Genomic DNA, 19,741 nt, shown 5'->3' on the forward strand with positions numbered 1-19,741 from the left:
TATTATTTTTTAATGTTTTAAAGATGCCTGTAGGGCATCTGAGAAGACATTTGGAGATGGGGTCTGAACTTCAAGAGAAAGGTCTAAGCTGGAAATATAAATCGAGGTACAGGGACCTTGATTATAAATCACAGGGACACACACATACACATTCTCTCTCTCTCTCTCTCTTAGAACAGTGCCTAGCAGATAATAAGTACTATATAAATGTTAAAATATTAACTATTATTATTTTTGATAAGCATCTCATAAGTCAATTAAATTTAAGCTTATTAAAATTAAAGTTAACTCCTATTGCATATAGTAGGTGCTCACTAACGGTTTAATGACTAAAGAATTCTCAGTGGTTACCTTTTTTCATTCATCATTATGTGAATGGAAATTGTAAAAATACAATGTATAAGTTACTCAAAATATAAATCTAAATTTAGTAGGTAAAATAAAACAAGTACTAACAATTGTGATGACAGTATTAGCTTTGACTTGATAACATTTTCAAATTTATTTATTCCATTCATTTAGAATCAAGTTCAATATAAATGCATACATTTCTTATGCCTATGAACCATAGAAAAACAACCCCCAGTGGCTTATAATTATCAATTATCAGGTTCCTCAGAGTTAAATGTCCCTGCTGAAAATAGTCAATGGTATTTCCCCAGGATTTCTATCTTATCCTCATAGATTTGGCTCACATACAGGGCAGAACTGGAGAGGAAGGGGAGCACTGGCCAAGTTTATTCACTGTCTAAACAAAATTTAAAAAGAAGTCTGCATACCAAGTGGATGGTTTAAAATGAATTTGAAAAATCTGGTACCCCTAACATGCACTAAATATGCATGTATGGCAATCTAGCAATTGTTTCTGCCTCAAAATGTTTGATTTTCATTCGCATTATAGCTAGACCTACTTAGTATTCTTCCATTGCAGTCCCTTACCTGCAGCAGAAACCCAGTAAAACACAAGAAGAATGGGGGGGGGGGCGGTGCTAGGGTAAGTAACAAAGCTAAAAAGTACCCCAAGTCACAAAGATAGAGGACAGTCCCCCTCAAAGGATGAGGCAGGAAGTGGGGGTGGTCCCTGGCCTTAAATTCGGGTATACATATAGCGTCAGTTCCCAGGCACAAAGGCAGCCACAAAAAGCTTCTTTGGCTCTAGGAATATTCCTAGAGTGAGGGGAAAGGTGACTACCCAGCCAACCGCCAATTGAATCAACTTGACAATTAGGAAAGTGACCTACGAAGTCATATCAGATTTTAATCTCAGGCTTCCAGCATTTGTATAAGTAATACCACAAAAGAATATTATGTCTCTTAGACTATTTCTTTCCACACTGACATCTTGAGGAAGAAATATGCCCTCATCTGTCTCTCCTTCAGTATGATTTTCCCCAGGGCAGGCAACCTTTTCGACAAAGAGTAGTTCAGAATTTCTTATATTTATGAAGACTAGAATTTGGAAAGATGTCTGATAATTTAAATAACAAACACATTTATAGTATGTTAACCATTTGTGGTTTTCAAAAGAATGTCATTTATGACTTCTTTGCTTTTGAAGGGAAGAAAAGTTAAATTTATGCCTCAGGAAGCTTAAGCAAGAACTGTTGATAAGTATTCCTAAGAACTGGCAAAAAGAGGCCACATTCTAACAGTATGGATTGTTGGCTTTTAAGAGATTTTCTGTTTTTGCACCTTCTTTTTGTGATTGAGACAAGTAATGCTTTTCTCTTCTACCTATCTGAATGTATATATTTTTTCTTTCCACTAATGTAACAGAGCTAGTAACTTGAAAGATACCATCTTCAGTGTATGTACAACTGAGTGCTTAGTGTGTTCAATTATTTAAAAGCCTCACATAAGTCATATAACCTATACTAAAATGTATTATTACAAATAGGATGTATGTTATTGATATCATATAGAGAAGAGAAAAAATTATTCTGGATAATTACAATATTAATCTTCAAAAACAAAACTATAGGCTTTTCAAATGAATTTAGAAAAAAATCACACAGGGAGGTAAAGATTTGCAAAAATGCTTTAATAAAACGTTTAAATAAATTTTGGTTAAACTTGCAAAGTTTAATAAAATTCCTATTACTTTTTGTTTGTCTACCCTACAAGAATAAAACCTTCTTATACATAAAACAAAGCATTTAGTACTATAAATAATACATCAGAACATGAAACTTACATAAAGTCTGGTATCTGTGTACTATGCAACTACAAGAGATTGTAATTTAATCCAAATATCTCCATATTGTATTTGAAACAATCATTAATCATATTTTAAGAAAAAAAGTCAAAGCTGACCCTCCCATTTAAACATAGTATAATCTTATCTTTTAAAAAACATAAACCTACAGTGTAAGAGCAAATCACTAAATGAACATTTGAACTGAGTGCCTGAATTCATAAACTGCTATCTTTAGCACATCTGAATTAATCAACTACTATATTTAGCAAGAGATACTAATATGACTATAATATGCTAAATCCAAACACAGAAAATAAGTCTAATGTAAAAACAACAGAATATTTTTTTGTCTCTTAACTGGCTCCTTGACTGCATCTACTTTCTCCTAATATGTAGGTATTTCAGAAGAAGAAGCTCCCATGCAACTAATAATTTTCAACTTTTTCTATACCTTTTCTCCCCCAAAATCATCTGTCCAAGAGTGTTTTAATTTGCTTGCTGGTAAACTCTACAAAAAGGCCAATTTATCCATCGCCATCTCCCTCTGAGCTTCAAATATAGTTAGAAAAATAGAAAAGTTCAAAGCAGTTGGAAAAGCAGTGAAGTTCCAAAAGGATGCCAGTTCCAATCTTTTGTTTAAAGAAATCTACTTCCTAAAAGTCAAACAGTCAAACTCAGTCACAACTGGAGGCAGGGTGTTCAGAAAATGAAAAAAAGTTTTCAGTGCTTCAATCAGCAGATTTAAAATGCTCCCCATCCACAGTGGAGTAGATGTGGCCCTCGACGGTCAGGTACTCAATGGCTTGATTGATGGTCCCGATGCTCAGGTTGCTAAGCTCGGTCTGGAGCTCACGAACGCTCTTGCCTTCCTGTCGAGGACACTCGTGAATCAAATGCAGCACCTCCTTCCGGATGAAGTCGGGGTGGTACTCGCTGTGCATCTGGGCCTCATCCATTTCTGAGGGAACAACAGGGACACTTTGCCCAGAGGCGGCTTTATCCAGCATCATGTGCGCTTTAACCGTTTCTAGAATATGTGTGGTGAACTCGTTCATGTCCTCCAGGACACGGATTTTCAACACCTCAAGGCTCTTCACCTCCGCAGAACATTTGAGGATACCTAACACTTTGGCGTATACTCCCACTGGAAGGAGAGTTATCCCTTGCTTTGCTCTATCTCTGCCGACCCACTGGCGGACACTGATAGGCTTGGTGGTCATATCATCAATCTTGTAAAGAACGGAATTTGCAGCCGTCTCTGCCTGCCTGATTATCCCCACGATAGAGACTAGGGAAACCTTGATTCCCCTAATCGTGAAGACATTATCAATCACAGTGGAGGTGAGCAGCTGGTTTACACAACAAGGTATAATATCCTGGATTCGGGACCTGTATCGTATGGACTTAAAAGCAAGACCTACCCTGCCCTGAGACGGTGGGTCATTGCTTCCGACGGCTCCGCCTGAAGCAGAGAGGTCGCCACAGCTCCCAAACCCATTCTTATTCATTTTAAGGGCAGCTCCGGCAGACGAGGAGGTGGTGTTTGGCTCCCGTCAGCAAGTTCCGCGAGTTCCACAGGCAGGCTACAACGGCTACAACGGCTACAACGGCATGCTGGGATTGTGACGACAAAAGCAGCCCCATGCAACTGTGGAGCCAATCACCTGCCAGGATGCAGCTGTCTCTAACCAATCAAGACCTGCCATCTTCTCACTTCGCCCCACAATTCTTTGGAGTTGTCGGGTGGCTGCTCCCCTACATCTTAAAGGACCCGCATGTAATTTCAAACCTTTCCCGCTATCTTTATAAAAATGCATTTTTACTAGGTTCCCCCCAACCCCGGCTTCATTCCTAAATGTAACGACTTCTGTAGTCACTTCTGAAAGACTCATTTATTCAACTCACTCAACCACTCAACAGCGATTTTCAGAGAAATAAGCTCAGTACAGTTTTTGTGTGGAGGCGGCAGAGGCTGAAGCAGGGGAGGGGGGGAGGGGGGACGACACACCGCGTTTACTGTCCACCAGTAAACTTTTTCAAATCATTAAAACCAGAAGCATTCTGGAAAAAATGGCAAGACAGCCACCTCTGAATAATTATCGTATTCAAACGCAAGTCATATCTTACCATTACCTTTTTATATTTTTTATTGTAGAATTATGCTTTTCCAGTTATTCTGCCAAATGCATTATCAGTAAAAATAAATAGTATATTTCAATTTATACATAAATTCAAATGAAACAACTGAATTATTTTCAAGGCTCTGTGGATAGGTTGGGGAAGTACAAATCCCATCATATATTAGGAAAAACAAGAATAAAATCAAAATATGGTTTCTATATACTCTTATCCAGTCATTTCTGAACTTAATATTTTAGTAATTGTGTAAGTAGATCCCAGAATATTTTCATATTACACTGAAAATCTATTTTTCCCTATAAAAACATTTTATTTGGGGTGTAATTAACTGAAAGGCTTTTTATAGTTAATAAAAGAACATCAGTTATTGGAATCCACCATTGGCAAGAACTTCTTCCTTAAAAATCCTCTGTACCTAGGTAATAGCCTAAATGTGTAGATTTTTGAGGAGTTTATTAATATTTTCTTACTTACTTTATTGGTTAAAATTAACTAATTTTGCTATCCCAAATTACAGAAATGTGTGAATGACATATCTAAAACTTGTAGAATACAAAACTATATTTACTTACCACGTTAAAAAGGAAAAATATCATAGAGCCAATGTACTTAATTTATTTTATAAATAAATAGATAATAATTGTTATCCGAGTACAGATTTTCATATAAATGTGGATGTTTAACTTCTGGATCCATATTTTACATAATAAAAGAGGACCTAACCATCCAACTAATATTTGTATTCTTAAAATTGCATGTTATTAGAGATCAGATTAGCTATATATTTTTAAATGTTTACAAACTCATAATTAGACATTGTTGTTTTATTAACTAACATCAGACTTCTGGTCAGAAAAATGTGAGGTTTACATGACGTGAGTGATTATATTCCCAACAATTATATACAGTACAAATTGTATGAATCATACCAAAACAAAAAAGCACCTACCTGACAGGATTGCTGGTTAAAGAAACCCTCAGAGATTCTAGGCAATTAAGAAGTTTCTCATCTGAAATACCAGATCGTAATTCATGAACATATTCTTGTGAAGACAGAGTGCATTCATGTTTGCTGTTTTTCAGCCCTCCCTATTAAAAAAAAAGATATTATTTTAGACAAACAACAGGTTTTTTCTAACATTTAAAATACAATAATGCATAGAATATGCAAATATTTTACCGTATAAAAACATGTACAGAGTGCCAGGTGCTTAAAAACTTTTGGTCATAAAACTCATGTGGTAAAATCATGTTGTATATATCTCAACACTCTCCTCAGCCTCATTTAAAGGAAAATTACACTGATGGTACTCATAACCTGAACAGAATATGGACTTCAGTAGCATAAAGTATCACAGACAGGGATGCTAAAATTTACAATCCAGGCATTAGGATTAACATTAGCTGGTCCTCCTTAACCCACAGGATGAGCACTTAGAAGTCATCTTATTAATTTTCCTAGTTATTTATATTCTATTCTACAAAATACAGTGAACAAAATTTAATGCAAAACATTAGACATAACCCAAATCTACTGAAATATGTCAGAATATCACCCTATCTGAAAACCAAGTGAAAATGTTTATTAAAATGCAAAACAATATAGTCTCCAATTAGCAGGTTAGTTAACAAATTAGTGTAAAGCATTCACCAATTCCTAACTATTCTTTCCTAACTATGTTAATCCCATGCCATAGTAATCTTAAAAAGCCATTAAATGAATTTATCTGATAGCAACTAGTTTTTAGCTTAATTTCCAATATTCATGGGGTTATTACTAGAACTCATTATCTCATCACAGCTCCTTAGCTTCATCACCTTGCCATAACTATGTAAGTAGTTTGGAGAAAAGGCTGGGAGGAAAACATCATCAACACATTCATTGTACTAATAACTCATAGTTTCACATTCCAGATCTACATAATCATAACTTCCCCTTTCCTGTATTACAAATGTATCCCCCTGAATTAAAACCCTAGCTTGAGTCCCATTTTGTAAGTTCATATGAATTACACTCAGTTTCTGCTAAGTATCTAAGCTAGAAGAAGGAAAGCAATTTTTTTTCCAATTTGACAGAAGTTATATCATTAGAGGATACAGAGTTTAAAAAAAACCCAATATGTTAATAATGAGAAATAGATTCCCTAGGGTTTCATACTATTTGGCTTTTTATTGAGAATGCCTCCTGCTATAGAAATTGTCAATCATTCTTAATGTCTGAACTTGTAAAAATTCCATTAAACAGTAAATGTTTAAAGTCTGATAAAGTCTTCTGTACAGGAACTCTATTCCCTTGTACCACTGTGACACTATCACTACTATAGCACTTAAGACATTGGGGCAAAGGTCATTATGTGTGTCTCTTTCTCTTCCAGACTGGGAACTCCATGTATGCCAAGTATCTAACACAGTGATGGGGTTTAGTGAGCCTCCACAAAAGTGTGCTGTTATTGAATCTGTCCATAACAATTACAGAATAAGGAATACAATTTCATACTTTTTGCTCCCATATATTGTGTAATGGCCACAGACTTGATTTTTCTTGGTTTAGTAGGATATACAGTAGATGTTCAGAAAGTCTACTGAATGAATCACCACACAGATGGCACAGTAAGTAAAACCATCATCGTGAAATCATTTCCACATTTCTATAACTTATTTACCCATCTCTTAAGGCTACAGATCCAAAAGGAATAAAAAACATTTATAGTATAAAATTTTGCAGATCTGCTGTCACTTTCACTTTCATATGATCCTCAAACTTATTTTCTTAATTAATGGATGACAAGGCCATACTGACTCCCCTGGAGGCTTATATATAGGGCTTATTCCGGTAGAATGACCTTTGTATTTGCTGTTTTCTCTGCCTGGAAGACTCTTACCTCTGACCTCTCCATTGCTGGTTCTCATCATTTAAGTCTCGGCCCAACAGTCTTATATAAGTTTATGACGTTTAGCACTTTACTTGTTTACTGTGTCCTCCTCATTAAAACATAGGTTCCACAAATCAGGAAACTTGCCTATTTTGTTCACTACTGTATCTCCAGATCTTAACACAGTACCTGGCATACAGTTAAGTACTCAGTATATATTTCTTGAATGAATGGTGGATCTATGAATGGTGAATAACCAAACAGGTGAATGAATGATGAGCTTCAATATGCCAAAGCTTTCAAATTCAGTTTAGTTTCACTTCAGAATATTACAGTCCTGAGACATTCCATTATAATATATTCAGATATGCTTGTATAGAACAGGTAAACTTAGACAGTATATGGTATGCTGGCGATGGCTCAAACTGCCACTGGGTATGAATCATGGCCCTTCACCTACCTTCTAGGTAATCTTTGATCAGACGACTGAATGGATCTCTATAAATTTGTTTGCTCATCTGTGACAAAGGGGTAATAAACACTGACCCTTCATATTTGTTATGAGGCTTAAGTAAAACAATGCATACCAAGTGCCAAAAACAGGCATTTCATATGTGTTGGCTCATAGACAGAGTAAGGTGCTCAGAAAATGTTAGATCCTTTCTTCTACATGGTTGTGCGTGAGATATTCTTTATGGAACAATTGGGCCAGCCTATCACCTTGGGACTCACCCCTCCTCCAAGCCTTAGAAACTGCTTTAAATTATATGGTTGAGGATACTCTACAGTTATAAGGAATGGAATCAAACAATGTAATGGAGCAAGACAGAAGACATATAACTTTAGAGAACAAATGCCTTTTATCAAGCTTAGGAGGACTCTGTGGTTTTAACATAACCTCATATTTGAAAATTATGAAAACATGATAGCATGGAAAGGCTGGACTGGCCCTAAAAGACCAGCTGTTCTAATGCTCTCATTACATAAATAGAGAATCAAGTTGATTTCCCAAGTTCATGTAATTAGTGAGGTTGCAAGAATAAAACACTAACATTCTGGTCCTTGGGTTACTTCTTTTTTTTTTTTTACTGTATGTCACCTTTTCTCAATATTGAGTAAAAAATTAAAGCAACAAGTATTTAATTCTGAACTCTCTATTACAAAATGTCAAAGTATCTTCAGCAAAATCAATATGGTGCAGCATAATATTAAAGAAATCATCTAAAAACAAAACAGTGCAATAGATTAAACTAATTCTCACTGTATTTAATAGGGCTGTAATACAACAATGGCTTATTATTAACATCCTGTTCTGATACTGAACAAAGGAAACAACTAGATAATGGATGGATAATAATGGAAATTTTAATTAGCTGCTCTGTATGAGATTAATGAAAATTACCACTGTGCCCATTTGATCTTTAAAAAAAATGCAGACAAAGTTAGCAATTAGCATACATCATGCTCTTGCAAAGCTAGGTGAACAAAGAGCTTTCATAATCTGAAATGATTCCTTAATTTGAAAATCATTAGAATGGAGATACTTGCCAGGGTGACTGTGTTTGTACTATTCTAAAACACTACACAAAGAACCAAAAGAAACTTTGGTCAGTTTAATAATCACAACCACCCTACTCTGATACAAAATGTTAGTATCAAAACCAAACATGCTCGAGGTTGGTTCAAGATGGTGGAGTAGAAGGACGTGCTTTCACTCCCTCTTGCAAGAGCAACAGAATCACAAATAACTGCTGAACGATCATCGACAGGAAGACAGTGCAACTCACCAAAAAAGATAACCCACACCGAAAGACAAAGGAGAAGCCAAAATGAGACGGTAGGAGGGGCGCAGTCACAATAAAATCAAACCCCATAACTACTGGGTGGGTGACTCACAAACTGGAGAACACTTATACCACAGAAGTCCACCCACTGGAGTGAAGGTTCTGAGGCCAACGTCAGGCTTCCCAACCTGGGGGTCCCGCAACAGGAGGAGGAATTCCTAGAGAATCAGACTTTGAAGGCTAGCGGAATTTGAAGGCAGGACTTCAACAAGATTGGGGGAAACAGAGACTTCACTCTTGGAGGGCACACAAAAAGTAGTGTATGCATCAGAACCCAGGGGAAGGAGCAGTGGCCACATAGCAGACTGAACAAGACTTACCTGCTAGTGTTGGAGGGTCTCCTGCAGAGGTGGGGGGTGGCTGTAGCTCACCGTGAGGACAAGGAAACTGGCAGCAGAAATTCTGGAAAGTACTCCTTGGCGTGAGCCCTCCCAGAGTCCACCATTAGCCCCAACAAAAGAGCCCGGGTAGGCTCCAGTGTTGGGTCACCTCAGGCCAAACAACCAACAGGGTGGGAACCCAGCCCCACCCATCAGCAGACAAGTGGATTAAAGTTTTACTGAGCTCTTCCCACCAGAGCAACAGCCAGCTCTACCCTCCACCAGTCCCTCCCATCAGTAAACTTGCTCAAGCCTCTTAGATAGCCTCATCCACCAGAGGGCAGACAGCAGAAACAAGAAGAACTACAATCTTGCAGCCTGTGGAAAAAAACCCACATTCACAGAAAGACTGACAAGATGAAAAGGCAAAGGGCTACGTACCAAATGAACAAACAAGATAAAACCCCAGAAAAACAACTAAATGAAATGCAGATAGGCAGAATTCAGAATAATGATAGTGAAGACGATCCAGGCTGGCGGAAAAAGAATGGAGGCAAAGATCGAGAACATGCAAGAAATGTTTAACAAAGACCTAGAAGAATTAAAGAACAAACAAACAGAGATGAATAATATAATAACTGACACGAAAAATAAAATAGAAGGAATCAATAGCAGAATAACTGAGGCAGAAGAACAGATAAGTGACCTGAAAGACAGAATGATAGAACTCACTGCTGTGGAAAAGAATAAAGAAAAAAGAATGAAAAGAAATGAAGACAGCCTAAGCGACCTCTGGGACAACATTAAACATAACAACATTCAAATTATAGGGGTCCCAGAAGGAGAAGAGAGAGAGAAACGACCAGAGAAAATATTTGAAGAGATTATAGTCGAAAACTTCCCTAACATGGGAAAGGAAAGAGCCACCCAAGTCCACGAAGCGCAAAGAGTCCCACACGGGATAAACCCAAGGAAAAACACACCAAGACACATAGTAATCAAATTGGCAAAAATTAAAGACAAAGAAAAATTATTGAAAGCAGCAAGTAAAAAACAACAAATAACATACAAGGGAATTCCCATAAGGTTAACAGCTGATTTCTCAGCAGAAACTCTACAAGCCAGAAGGGAGTGGCATGACATATTTAAAGTGATGAAAGGGAAGAACCTACAACCAAGATTACTCTACCTGGCAAGGATCTCATTCAGATTCGATGGAGAAATCAAAAGCTTTACAGACAAGAAAAAGCTAAGGGAATTCAGCACCACCAAACCAGCTTTACAACAAATGCTTAAGGAACTTCTCTAAGTGGGAAACACAAGAGAAGAAAAGGACCTAGAAAAACCCAAAACAATTAAGAAAATGGTAACAGAAACTTGCATATCGATAATTACCTTAAATGTGAATGGATTAAATGCTCCAACCAAAAGACACAGGCTTGCTGAATGGATACAAAAACAAGACCCATATATATGCTGTCTACAAGAGACCCACTTCAGACCTAGGAACAACATACACACTGAAAGTGAGGTGATGGAAAAAGATATTACATGCAAATATAAATCAAAAGAAAGCTGTAGTAGTAATACTCATATCAGATGAAATAGACTTTAAAATAAAGGATGTTACAAGAGACAAGGAAGGACACTACATAATAATCAAGGGATCAATCCAAGAAGAAGATATAACAATTATAAATATATATCCTCCCAACATAGGAGCACCTCAATACATAAGGCAACTGCAAACAGCTATAAAAGAGGAAATCGACAGTAACACAACAATAGTGGGGGACTTTAACACCTCACTTACACCAATGGACAGATCATCCAAACAGAAAATTAATAAGGAAACACAAGCTATAAATAACACAATAGATCAGAGAGATTTAATTGATATTTATAGGACATTCCATCCAAAAACAGTAGATCACACTTTCTTCACAAGTGCGCATGGAACATTCTCCAGGATAGATCACATCATGGTCACAAATCAAGCCTCAGTAAATTTAAGAAAAATGAAATCACATCAAGCATCTTTTCTGACCACAACGCTATGAGATTAGAAATCAATTACATGGAAAAAAACGTCAAAACCACAACACATGGAGGCCAAACAATATGTTACTAAATAACCAAGAGATCACTGAAGAAATCAAAGAGGAAATAAAAAAATACCTAGAAACAAGTGACAATGAAAACACGACGATCCAAAACTTATGGGGACTCAGCAAAAGCAGTTGTAAGAGGGAAGTTTATAGCCATACAAGCCTACCTCAAGAAACAAGAAAAATCTCAAATAAACAATTTAAACCTACATGTAAAGGAACTAGAGAAAGAAGAACAAAGAAAACCCAAAGTTAGTAGAAGGAAAGAAATCATAAATATCAGAACAGAAATAAATGAAATAGAAACAAAGAAAACAATAGCAAAGATCATTTAAACTAAAAGCTGGTTCTTTGAGAAGATAAACAAAATTGATAAACCATTAGCAAGACTCATCAAGAAAAAGAGACAGAGGGCTTCCCTGGTGGCGCAGTGGTGGAGAGTCTGCCTGCTGATGCAGGGGACATGGGTTCATGCCCCGGTCCGAGAAGATCCCACATGCCGTGGAGCGGCTAGGCCCATGAGCCATGGCTGCTGAGCCTGCGTGTCCAGAGCCTGTGCTCTGCAATGGGAGAGGCCACAACAGTGAGAGGCCCACATACTGCAAAAAAGAAAAAGAAAAAGAGGGAGAGGACTCAAATCAACAGAATTAGAAATGAAAAAGGAGAAGTTACATTAGGCACTGCAGAAATACAAAGCATACTAAGAGACTACTACAGGCACCTCTATGCCAATAAAATGGACAACCTGGAAGAAAGGGACAAATTCTTAGAAAGGTATAACCTTCCAAGACTGAACCGGGAAGAACTAGAAAATATAAACAGAACAATCACAAGTAATGAAATTAAAACTGTGATTAAAAATCTTCCAACAAACAAAAGTCCAGGACCAGATGGCTTCACAGGTGAATTCTACCAAACATTTAGAAAAGAGCTAACACCCATCCTTCTCAAACTCTTCCAAAAAGTTGCAGAGGAAGGAACACTCCCAAACTCATTCTACGAGGCCACCATCACCCTGATACCAAAACCAAAGACACTACAAAAAAATAAAACTACAGGCTAATATCACTGATGAATATACATGCAAAAATCCACAACAAAATACTAGCAAACAGAATCCAACCACACATTAAAAGGATCATACACCATGATCAAGTGGGATTTACGCCAGGGATGCAAGGATTCTTCAATATACACAAATCAATCAATGTGATACACCATACTAACAAATTGAAGAAGAAAAACCATATGATCATCTCAATAGATGCAGAAAAAGCTTTCGACAAAATTCAACACCCATTTATGATAAAAACTCTCCAGAAAGGGGGCGTAGAGGGAACCCACCTCAACATAATAAAGGCCATATACGACAAACCCACAGCAAACATCATTCTCAATGGTGAAAAACTGAAAGCATTTCCTCTAAGATCAGGAACAAGACAAGGATGTCCACTTTCACCACTATTATTCAACAGTTTTGGAAGTCCTAGCCACGGCAATCAGAGAAGAAAAAGAAATAAAAGTAATACAAATTGGAAAAGAAGAAGTAAAACTGTCACTGTTTGCAGAAGACATGATACTATACATAGAGAATCCTAAAGATGCCACCAGAAAACTACTAGACCTAATCAATGAATCTGGTAAAGTTGCGGGATACAAAATTAATGCACAGGAATCTCTTGCATTCCTATACACTAAGGATGAAACATCTGAAAGAGAAATTAAGGATACACTCCCATTTACCACTGCAACAAAAAGAATAAAATACCTAGGAATAAACCTACCTAGGGAGACAAAAGACCTGCATATAGAAAGCTATAAGATACTGATGAAAGAAATTAAAGATGATACAAACAGATGGAGAGATATACCATATTCTTGGATTGGAAGAATCAATATTGTGAAAATGACTATACTACACAAAGCAATCTACAGATTCAATGCAATCCCTATCAAATTACCAATAGCATTTTTTACAGAATTAGGAGAAGAAATCTTAAAATTTGAATGTAGACAAAAAAGACCCCAAATAGCCAAAGCAGTCTTGAGGGAAAACAACGGAGCCAGTTGAATCAGTCTCCCTGACTTCAGACTATACTACAAAGCTACAGTAATCAACACAATATGGTACTGGTACAAAAACAGAGATACAGATCAATGTAACAGGATATAAAGCCCAGAGAAAACCCACACACCTATGGTCAACTAATCTACAACAAAGGAGGCAAGGATATTCAATGGAGAAAAGACAGTCTCTTCAATAAGTGGTGCTGGGAAAACTGGACAGCTACATGTAAAAGAATGAAATTAGAAAACTCCCTAACACCATACACAAAAATACACTCAAAATGGATTTGAGACCTAAATGTAAGAACGGGCATTATAAAACTCTTAGACAAAAACATAGGAAGAACACCCTTTGACATAAATCATAGCAAGATCTTTTTTGATCCAACTCCCAGAGTAATGGAAGTCAAAAGAAAAATAAACAAATGGGACCTAATGAAACTTAAAAGCTTTTGCAAAGCAAAGGACATTACAAACAAGATGAACAGATAACCCTCAGAATGGGAGAAGATATTTGGAAATGAATCAACAGACAAAGGATTAATCTCCAAAATATATAAACAGCTCATGCAGCTCAATATTAAAAAAACAAACCACCCAATCCAAAAATGAGCAGGAGACCTAAATAGACATTTCTCCAAAGAAGACATACAAATGGTCAAGAAGCACATGAAAAGGTGCTCAACATCATTAATTATTAGAGAAATGCAAATCAAAACTATAATTAGGTATTACCTCACTCCAGTCAGAATGGGCATCATCAGAAAATCTGCAAACAACAAATGCTGGGAAGGGTGTGGAGAAAAGGGAACCCTCTTGCACTGTTGGTGAGAATGTAAATTGATACAACCACTATGGAGAACAGTATGGAGGTTCCTTAAAAAAACTAAAAATTGGGCTTCCCTGGTGGCACAGTGGTTGAGAGTCCACCTGCCGATGCAGGGGACATGGGTTTGTGCCCGGGTCTGGGAAGATCCCACATACCACGGAGCGGCTGGGCCCATGAGCCATGGCCGCTGAGCCTGCGCATCCAGAGTCTGTGCTCCACAACGGGAGAGGCCACAGCAGTGAGAGGCCCACGTACTGTTAAAATAAATAAATAAATAAAAATAAAAATAGAATTACCATATGACCCAGCAATCCCTCTACTGGGCATATATCTAGAGAAGACCATAATCCAAAAAGACACAGGCACCTCAGTGTTCACTGCAACACTATTTACAGTAACTAGGTCATGGAAGCAACCTAAATGTCCATCAACAGACGAATGGATAAGGAAGATGTGGTACATATATAGAGAATGGAATATTACTCAGCCATAAAAAGGATCGATATTGGGTCATTTGTAGAGACGTGGATGAATCTAGAGACTGTCATACAGAGTGAATTAAGTCAGAAAGAGAAAAACAAATATCGTATATTAACGCTTATATGTGGAACCTAGAAAAATGGTACAGATGAACCAGTTTGCAGGGCAGAAATTGAGACACAGATGTAGAGAACAGACGTATGGACACCAGGAAGCAAAAGTGGCAGAGGGTGGTGGTGGTGCTGTGATGAATTGGGAGATTGGGATTGACATATACACACTAATATGTATAGAATGGATAACAAATAAAACCCGCTGTACAAAAAAATAAATAAAATGAAATTCAAAAAAGTATATTAGTGTCAATAAAAAAATTGTTAGTATGGTAAAGGGAAAAGAACAAAGATCTCAAATCAGCAACCTACGTTTACAACTAAGGAAATAGAAAAAAATATAGATAGTTAAACCTACAGCAAGCAGAATAAAGTAAGTAATAAAGATTAGAAAGGAGAGAATCAAAATAGAAAATAGAATTATCTATTCTTTTCATAGAGATTATCAATGAAATCAAAAGTTGGTTCTTAGAAAAGATCAAAATTAACAAACTTTTAGCTAGAATTACTAAGAAAAAAAAGAGAGAAGACTTAAACAACTGAAATCAGAAATGGAAGTGGGGACATAAAGACTGACCTTACATGAGTAAAAAAGATTGTAAGAGAATACTTGGAATAACTGCATGCCAACAAATGGGATAACCTAGATGAAATGGAAAACTCCTAGAAACATACAAATTACCAAAACTGGCTTAAGAGGAAATAGAAAATCTCAGCAGACCATCAACAAGTAAAAAGATTGCATCAGTAATTTAAAAAAATTTCCAGTAAAGAAAAGTCCCGAACAAGATGGTTTCAATAGTGAATTCTGGGCTTCCCTGGTGGCACAGTGATTGAGAGTCCACCTGCCGATGCAGGGGACACGGGTTTGTGCCCCGGTCCAGGAAGATCCCACATGCCTCGGAGCAGCTAGGCCCGTGAGCCATGGCCGCTGAGCCCGTGTGTCCAGAGCCTGTGCTCCACAACGGGAGAGGCCACAACAGTGAGAGGCCCGCGTACCACAAAAAAAAAAAAAAAAAAAGTAGTGAATTCTATGAAACTCTAAAGAAGAATTAATACCAATTCTTCTCAAACTCTTCCAAGAAACAGAAGAGGAGGGAACCCTTCCTTACTCATTCTACAGAGCCAGTATTACCTTGATGCCAAATCCAGACAAAGACACCACAGAAAAGAAAACTATAGACCAGTATATAAATATAGATATAAAAACTCTCAACAAAATAGTAGCAAACTGAATTCAACAGCATATTTAATAAGGACTGTACACCATAACTAAGTGGGAATTGGCTTTTTTCACTCAGCATAGTTCCTTGGAGATTCATCCCAGTTGTCAAATTGATGACTCTTTCCTTTTTATTGCTGAGTAGTATTCTGTGGCATCAACATACCACTGTTTGTTTAACCATTTATCCATTGAATGACAGTTGTTTCTAATTTTTTTAGTTATTATGAACAAAGTTGTTATCAATATTCATGTTCAGTTTTTGTATGTCTTCAAGTCTCTTGGATAAGTGCCCAAGATTGCAATTCCTGAGTCAAAAAACAAAAAAACAAAAAACACCAAACATGCAATATTCTAAAAAGAATATTTTAAGTTTGCAGTGGAGATACCACTTCTGATTTTAAATTGACTTGGTCTGTGTATGACCCGGTCTGAGTATGACCTGTCATTCTTTAATGTAAATACAGATTTATTTATAAATTGAGGAAAGGCTTCACAGTTCTAGGCTGTAAAGGTGTCTTGCTGCAGACACTGGGAAAAACTATTGATTGTACACAGGTCTTTTCAACTACAGTGTGAACAAAATAACGATTACTATCAGTGGTATGATCTTCAAATAGGAAGGACAATATTATTGTCATGAAAAGAGTAATGCCATTACTGTTATAGACCATGATTTATAAACCCTAATGTAGTCTGGTTTCTTTGGCTACTTTAATCAAGTGAGTGTGTTATTGTTCACTACAGTTTTCTGAAAAAGCAATGCTATATAAATGGAATCTAAAAAAATGGTACTGATGAACCCAGTGGCAGGGCAGGAATAAAGAGGCAGATGTAGCGAACGGACTTGAGGACACAGTGGGGAAGGGGAAGCTGGGACGAAGTGAGAGGGTAGCGCTGACATATATACACTACCAGATGTAAAATGGATGGCTAGTTGGAAGCTGCTGCATAGCACAGGGAGATCAGCTCCATGCTTTGTGATGACTTAGAGGGGTGGGATAAGGAGGGTGGGAGGGAGGCTCAAGAGGGAGGGGATATGGGGATATATGTATAACATATATATATATATATATATATATATATATATATATATGTTATACATATATACATTCACTGTGTTTTACAGCAGAAACTAACACAACATTGTAAAGCAATTATACTCCAATAAAGATTTTTTTAAAAAAGCAATGTTATAGATTTACAAATTTGGAATTATATCTACAAAGGTTCACAGTGTGCTTTTGAGAGGCTCTTATAAGTTTAAAAGCATAAGAAATCGAAAAGTCAATTTCTCATCGTAAGTCCCATGAATTCCAGTAGAAAAAGGAAATGAAAAACAAGTGCCTGACAGAAGTTGATCTACCTATTTTTTCTAAGAATGATGTATTTGGTGGGTTATACAAAGCTGAATATATTGCTAAACCTTTAGATGGCTTCTCTAGTATTATATAAGGAAAACACCTTGTAAAGGGAAGTTATTAGAGGTAAGTAATTAATTTCTCCAAAATATGAAAGGTACTTTAAAATAAATATATTAATTATAACAACGTTTCAAATAATTTTATATGCAATTTACACTGAAAATTGATTTTAATTGCATGAAAAATATAGTATAAACTATATTAATATTATCAAATCAAGGTCTGTAAGATAAAAACTTATACAAAACAGTAGTATCATGAGATAAATTCATATATTGTCATTTCCCATTGCAGGACACATAGTTTATAATTAAGACCTTTTTCAGGGACCAAAAGTAATACTCAGAATAAGAGAACATATCCTAACATCAAGTGGAATAACATTCATATTACAGAGGTCCCAGAAGAAGAAACAAGGGGCCAGAAAAATTATTTGAGGAAATAATGGCTGAAAACTTCCGGAATCTGTGGAAGGAAACAGATATCCAGGTCCAGGAAGCCCAGAGAATTCCAAATAATATGAACGCAAAGAGAAAACACACTGAGATGCATTATAATTAAAGTGGTAAAAGTAAAGGATAAAGAGAGAATCTTAAAAGGAGAAAGAGAAAAGCAATTTATTGCATGCAAAGGAAATTCCATAATGCTATCAGCAGATTTTTTGCAGAAACTTACAGGCCAAAAGGGAGTGGCAAGATATATTAATAATGTTGAAAGAAAAAAACTGCCAACCAAGAATTCTCTACACAACAAGGTAATCATTCACAATTGAAGGAGAAGTTAAGAGGTTTCCAGATAAGCAAAAGCAAAAGGAATTCATCACCACTAAACCAGCATTACAAGAAATGTTAAAGGGACTTCGGTAAGCTAAAAAGGAAAGGAACTAATTAATAATAATAAAACATAAATAGGTAAAAATCTCACTGGAAAACATGAATAAATAATAAGGGTAGTGGAGCAATCACTTATAAAGCAAGTATGAAGGGTAAAAGACAAAAGAAGTAAAACTATTTGAAAAACCAGTAATTAGTTAAGGGATGTATGAAATAAAAAGATGTAAATTGTGTCAGTAAAAACATAAAATATGAGGGGGGTAAAAATATAAAGTTTTGGAATGTGTTCCAAATTAAGTTACTATTAACTTAAAAGACTATGTTATACACTTAGGATGTCATATGTGAACCTCACAGTAACCACACACACAAAAAAATTATAATAAATACAAAAAAGAAAATGAGAAAGAATCTAAACATAATCAAACCACAAGGGAAGAGAGAGAGAAGAAGAAACAGAGAACTACAAAATCTGCCAGAAAACAACTAACAAAATTACAATAATTATATAGCTATCAATAATTACTCTAAATGGAATAAATGCTCTAATCAAAAGACAAAGTATAGCTAAATAGATTTTTTTTAAAGACCTTTCTATATGCTACCTACAAGAGACTCACATTAAGCCTAAAGAAACTCACAGACTAAAAATGAGGGGATAGTAAAAGATATACAATGCAAATGGAAATAAAAAGGTAGCTTGGGTAGCAATACTTATATCAGACAAAATAGAGTTTAAAACAAAGACTGTAACAAAAGTCAAAGAAGGCATTACACAATAATAAAATAGTCAATCCAACAAGAAGATATCACATTTATAAACATTTATGCACCAGACAAAGAAGTACCTAAATATACAAAGCAAATATTAACAAAGATAAGGGAAGAAAGAGACAACAATACAATAAGAGTGCAGGACTTTAATACCCCTACCCTCCTTATATCAATGGATAGATCATCCAGATAGAAAATCAGTAAGGAAACATTAGCCTTAAACAACACATTAGACAAGATGAACTTAATATATATACAGAGCACTGCATCTAAAAACAGCAGAATACACATTGTTTTCAAGTGCACATGGAACATTCTCCAGTTTAGATCATATGTAAGGTAACAAAACAAGTCTCAATAAATTTAAGAAGACTGAAATCATATCAAGCATCTTTTGCGACCACAAGTGTATAAAATTAGAAATCAATAGTAAGCAAAAAAACTGGAATAAAAACACAAATGTGTGGAGACTAAACAACTTGCTACTAAACAACCAATGGGTCAATGAAGAAATCAAA

At 36.2% G+C, this 19,741-nt stretch overlaps 2 protein-coding genes across 5 annotated transcripts in view; both read right to left on the bottom strand.

Moving 5' to 3' along the window:
• DIAPH2 (diaphanous related formin 2) overlaps positions 1-19,741 on the bottom strand; it is an 894,195-nt gene that overhangs the window by 683,009 nt on the left and 191,445 nt on the right. For all 4 annotated transcript variants that reach the window (XM_060086247.1, XM_060086246.1, XM_060086245.1 and 1 more), the window contains one exon: positions 5,286-5,425. In XM_060086247.1, the coding sequence (XP_059942230.1) occupies positions 5,286-5,425 (140 nt within the window). The remainder of the gene's footprint in view (positions 1-5,285; positions 5,426-19,741) is intronic.
• Positions 2,393-4,354, bottom strand: RPA4 (replication protein A4). The gene has a single exon (XM_060087673.1). The coding sequence runs from the start codon at positions 3,703-3,705 to the stop codon at positions 2,926-2,928; it is 780 nt and encodes a 259-aa protein (XP_059943656.1). The 5' UTR covers positions 3,706-4,354; the 3' UTR covers positions 2,393-2,925.

Source organism: Mesoplodon densirostris, chromosome X, assembly GCF_025265405.1.
Source record: "Mesoplodon densirostris isolate mMesDen1 chromosome X, mMesDen1 primary haplotype, whole genome shotgun sequence".
Taxonomy (NCBI): domain Eukaryota; kingdom Metazoa; phylum Chordata; class Mammalia; order Artiodactyla; family Ziphiidae; genus Mesoplodon; species Mesoplodon densirostris.

Coding starts and splice junctions, on each gene's coding strand:
- RPA4 (XM_060087673.1), bottom strand. CDS start 3,705: ATGAATAAGAATGGGTTTGGGAGCTGTGGCGACCTCTCTGCTTCAGGC.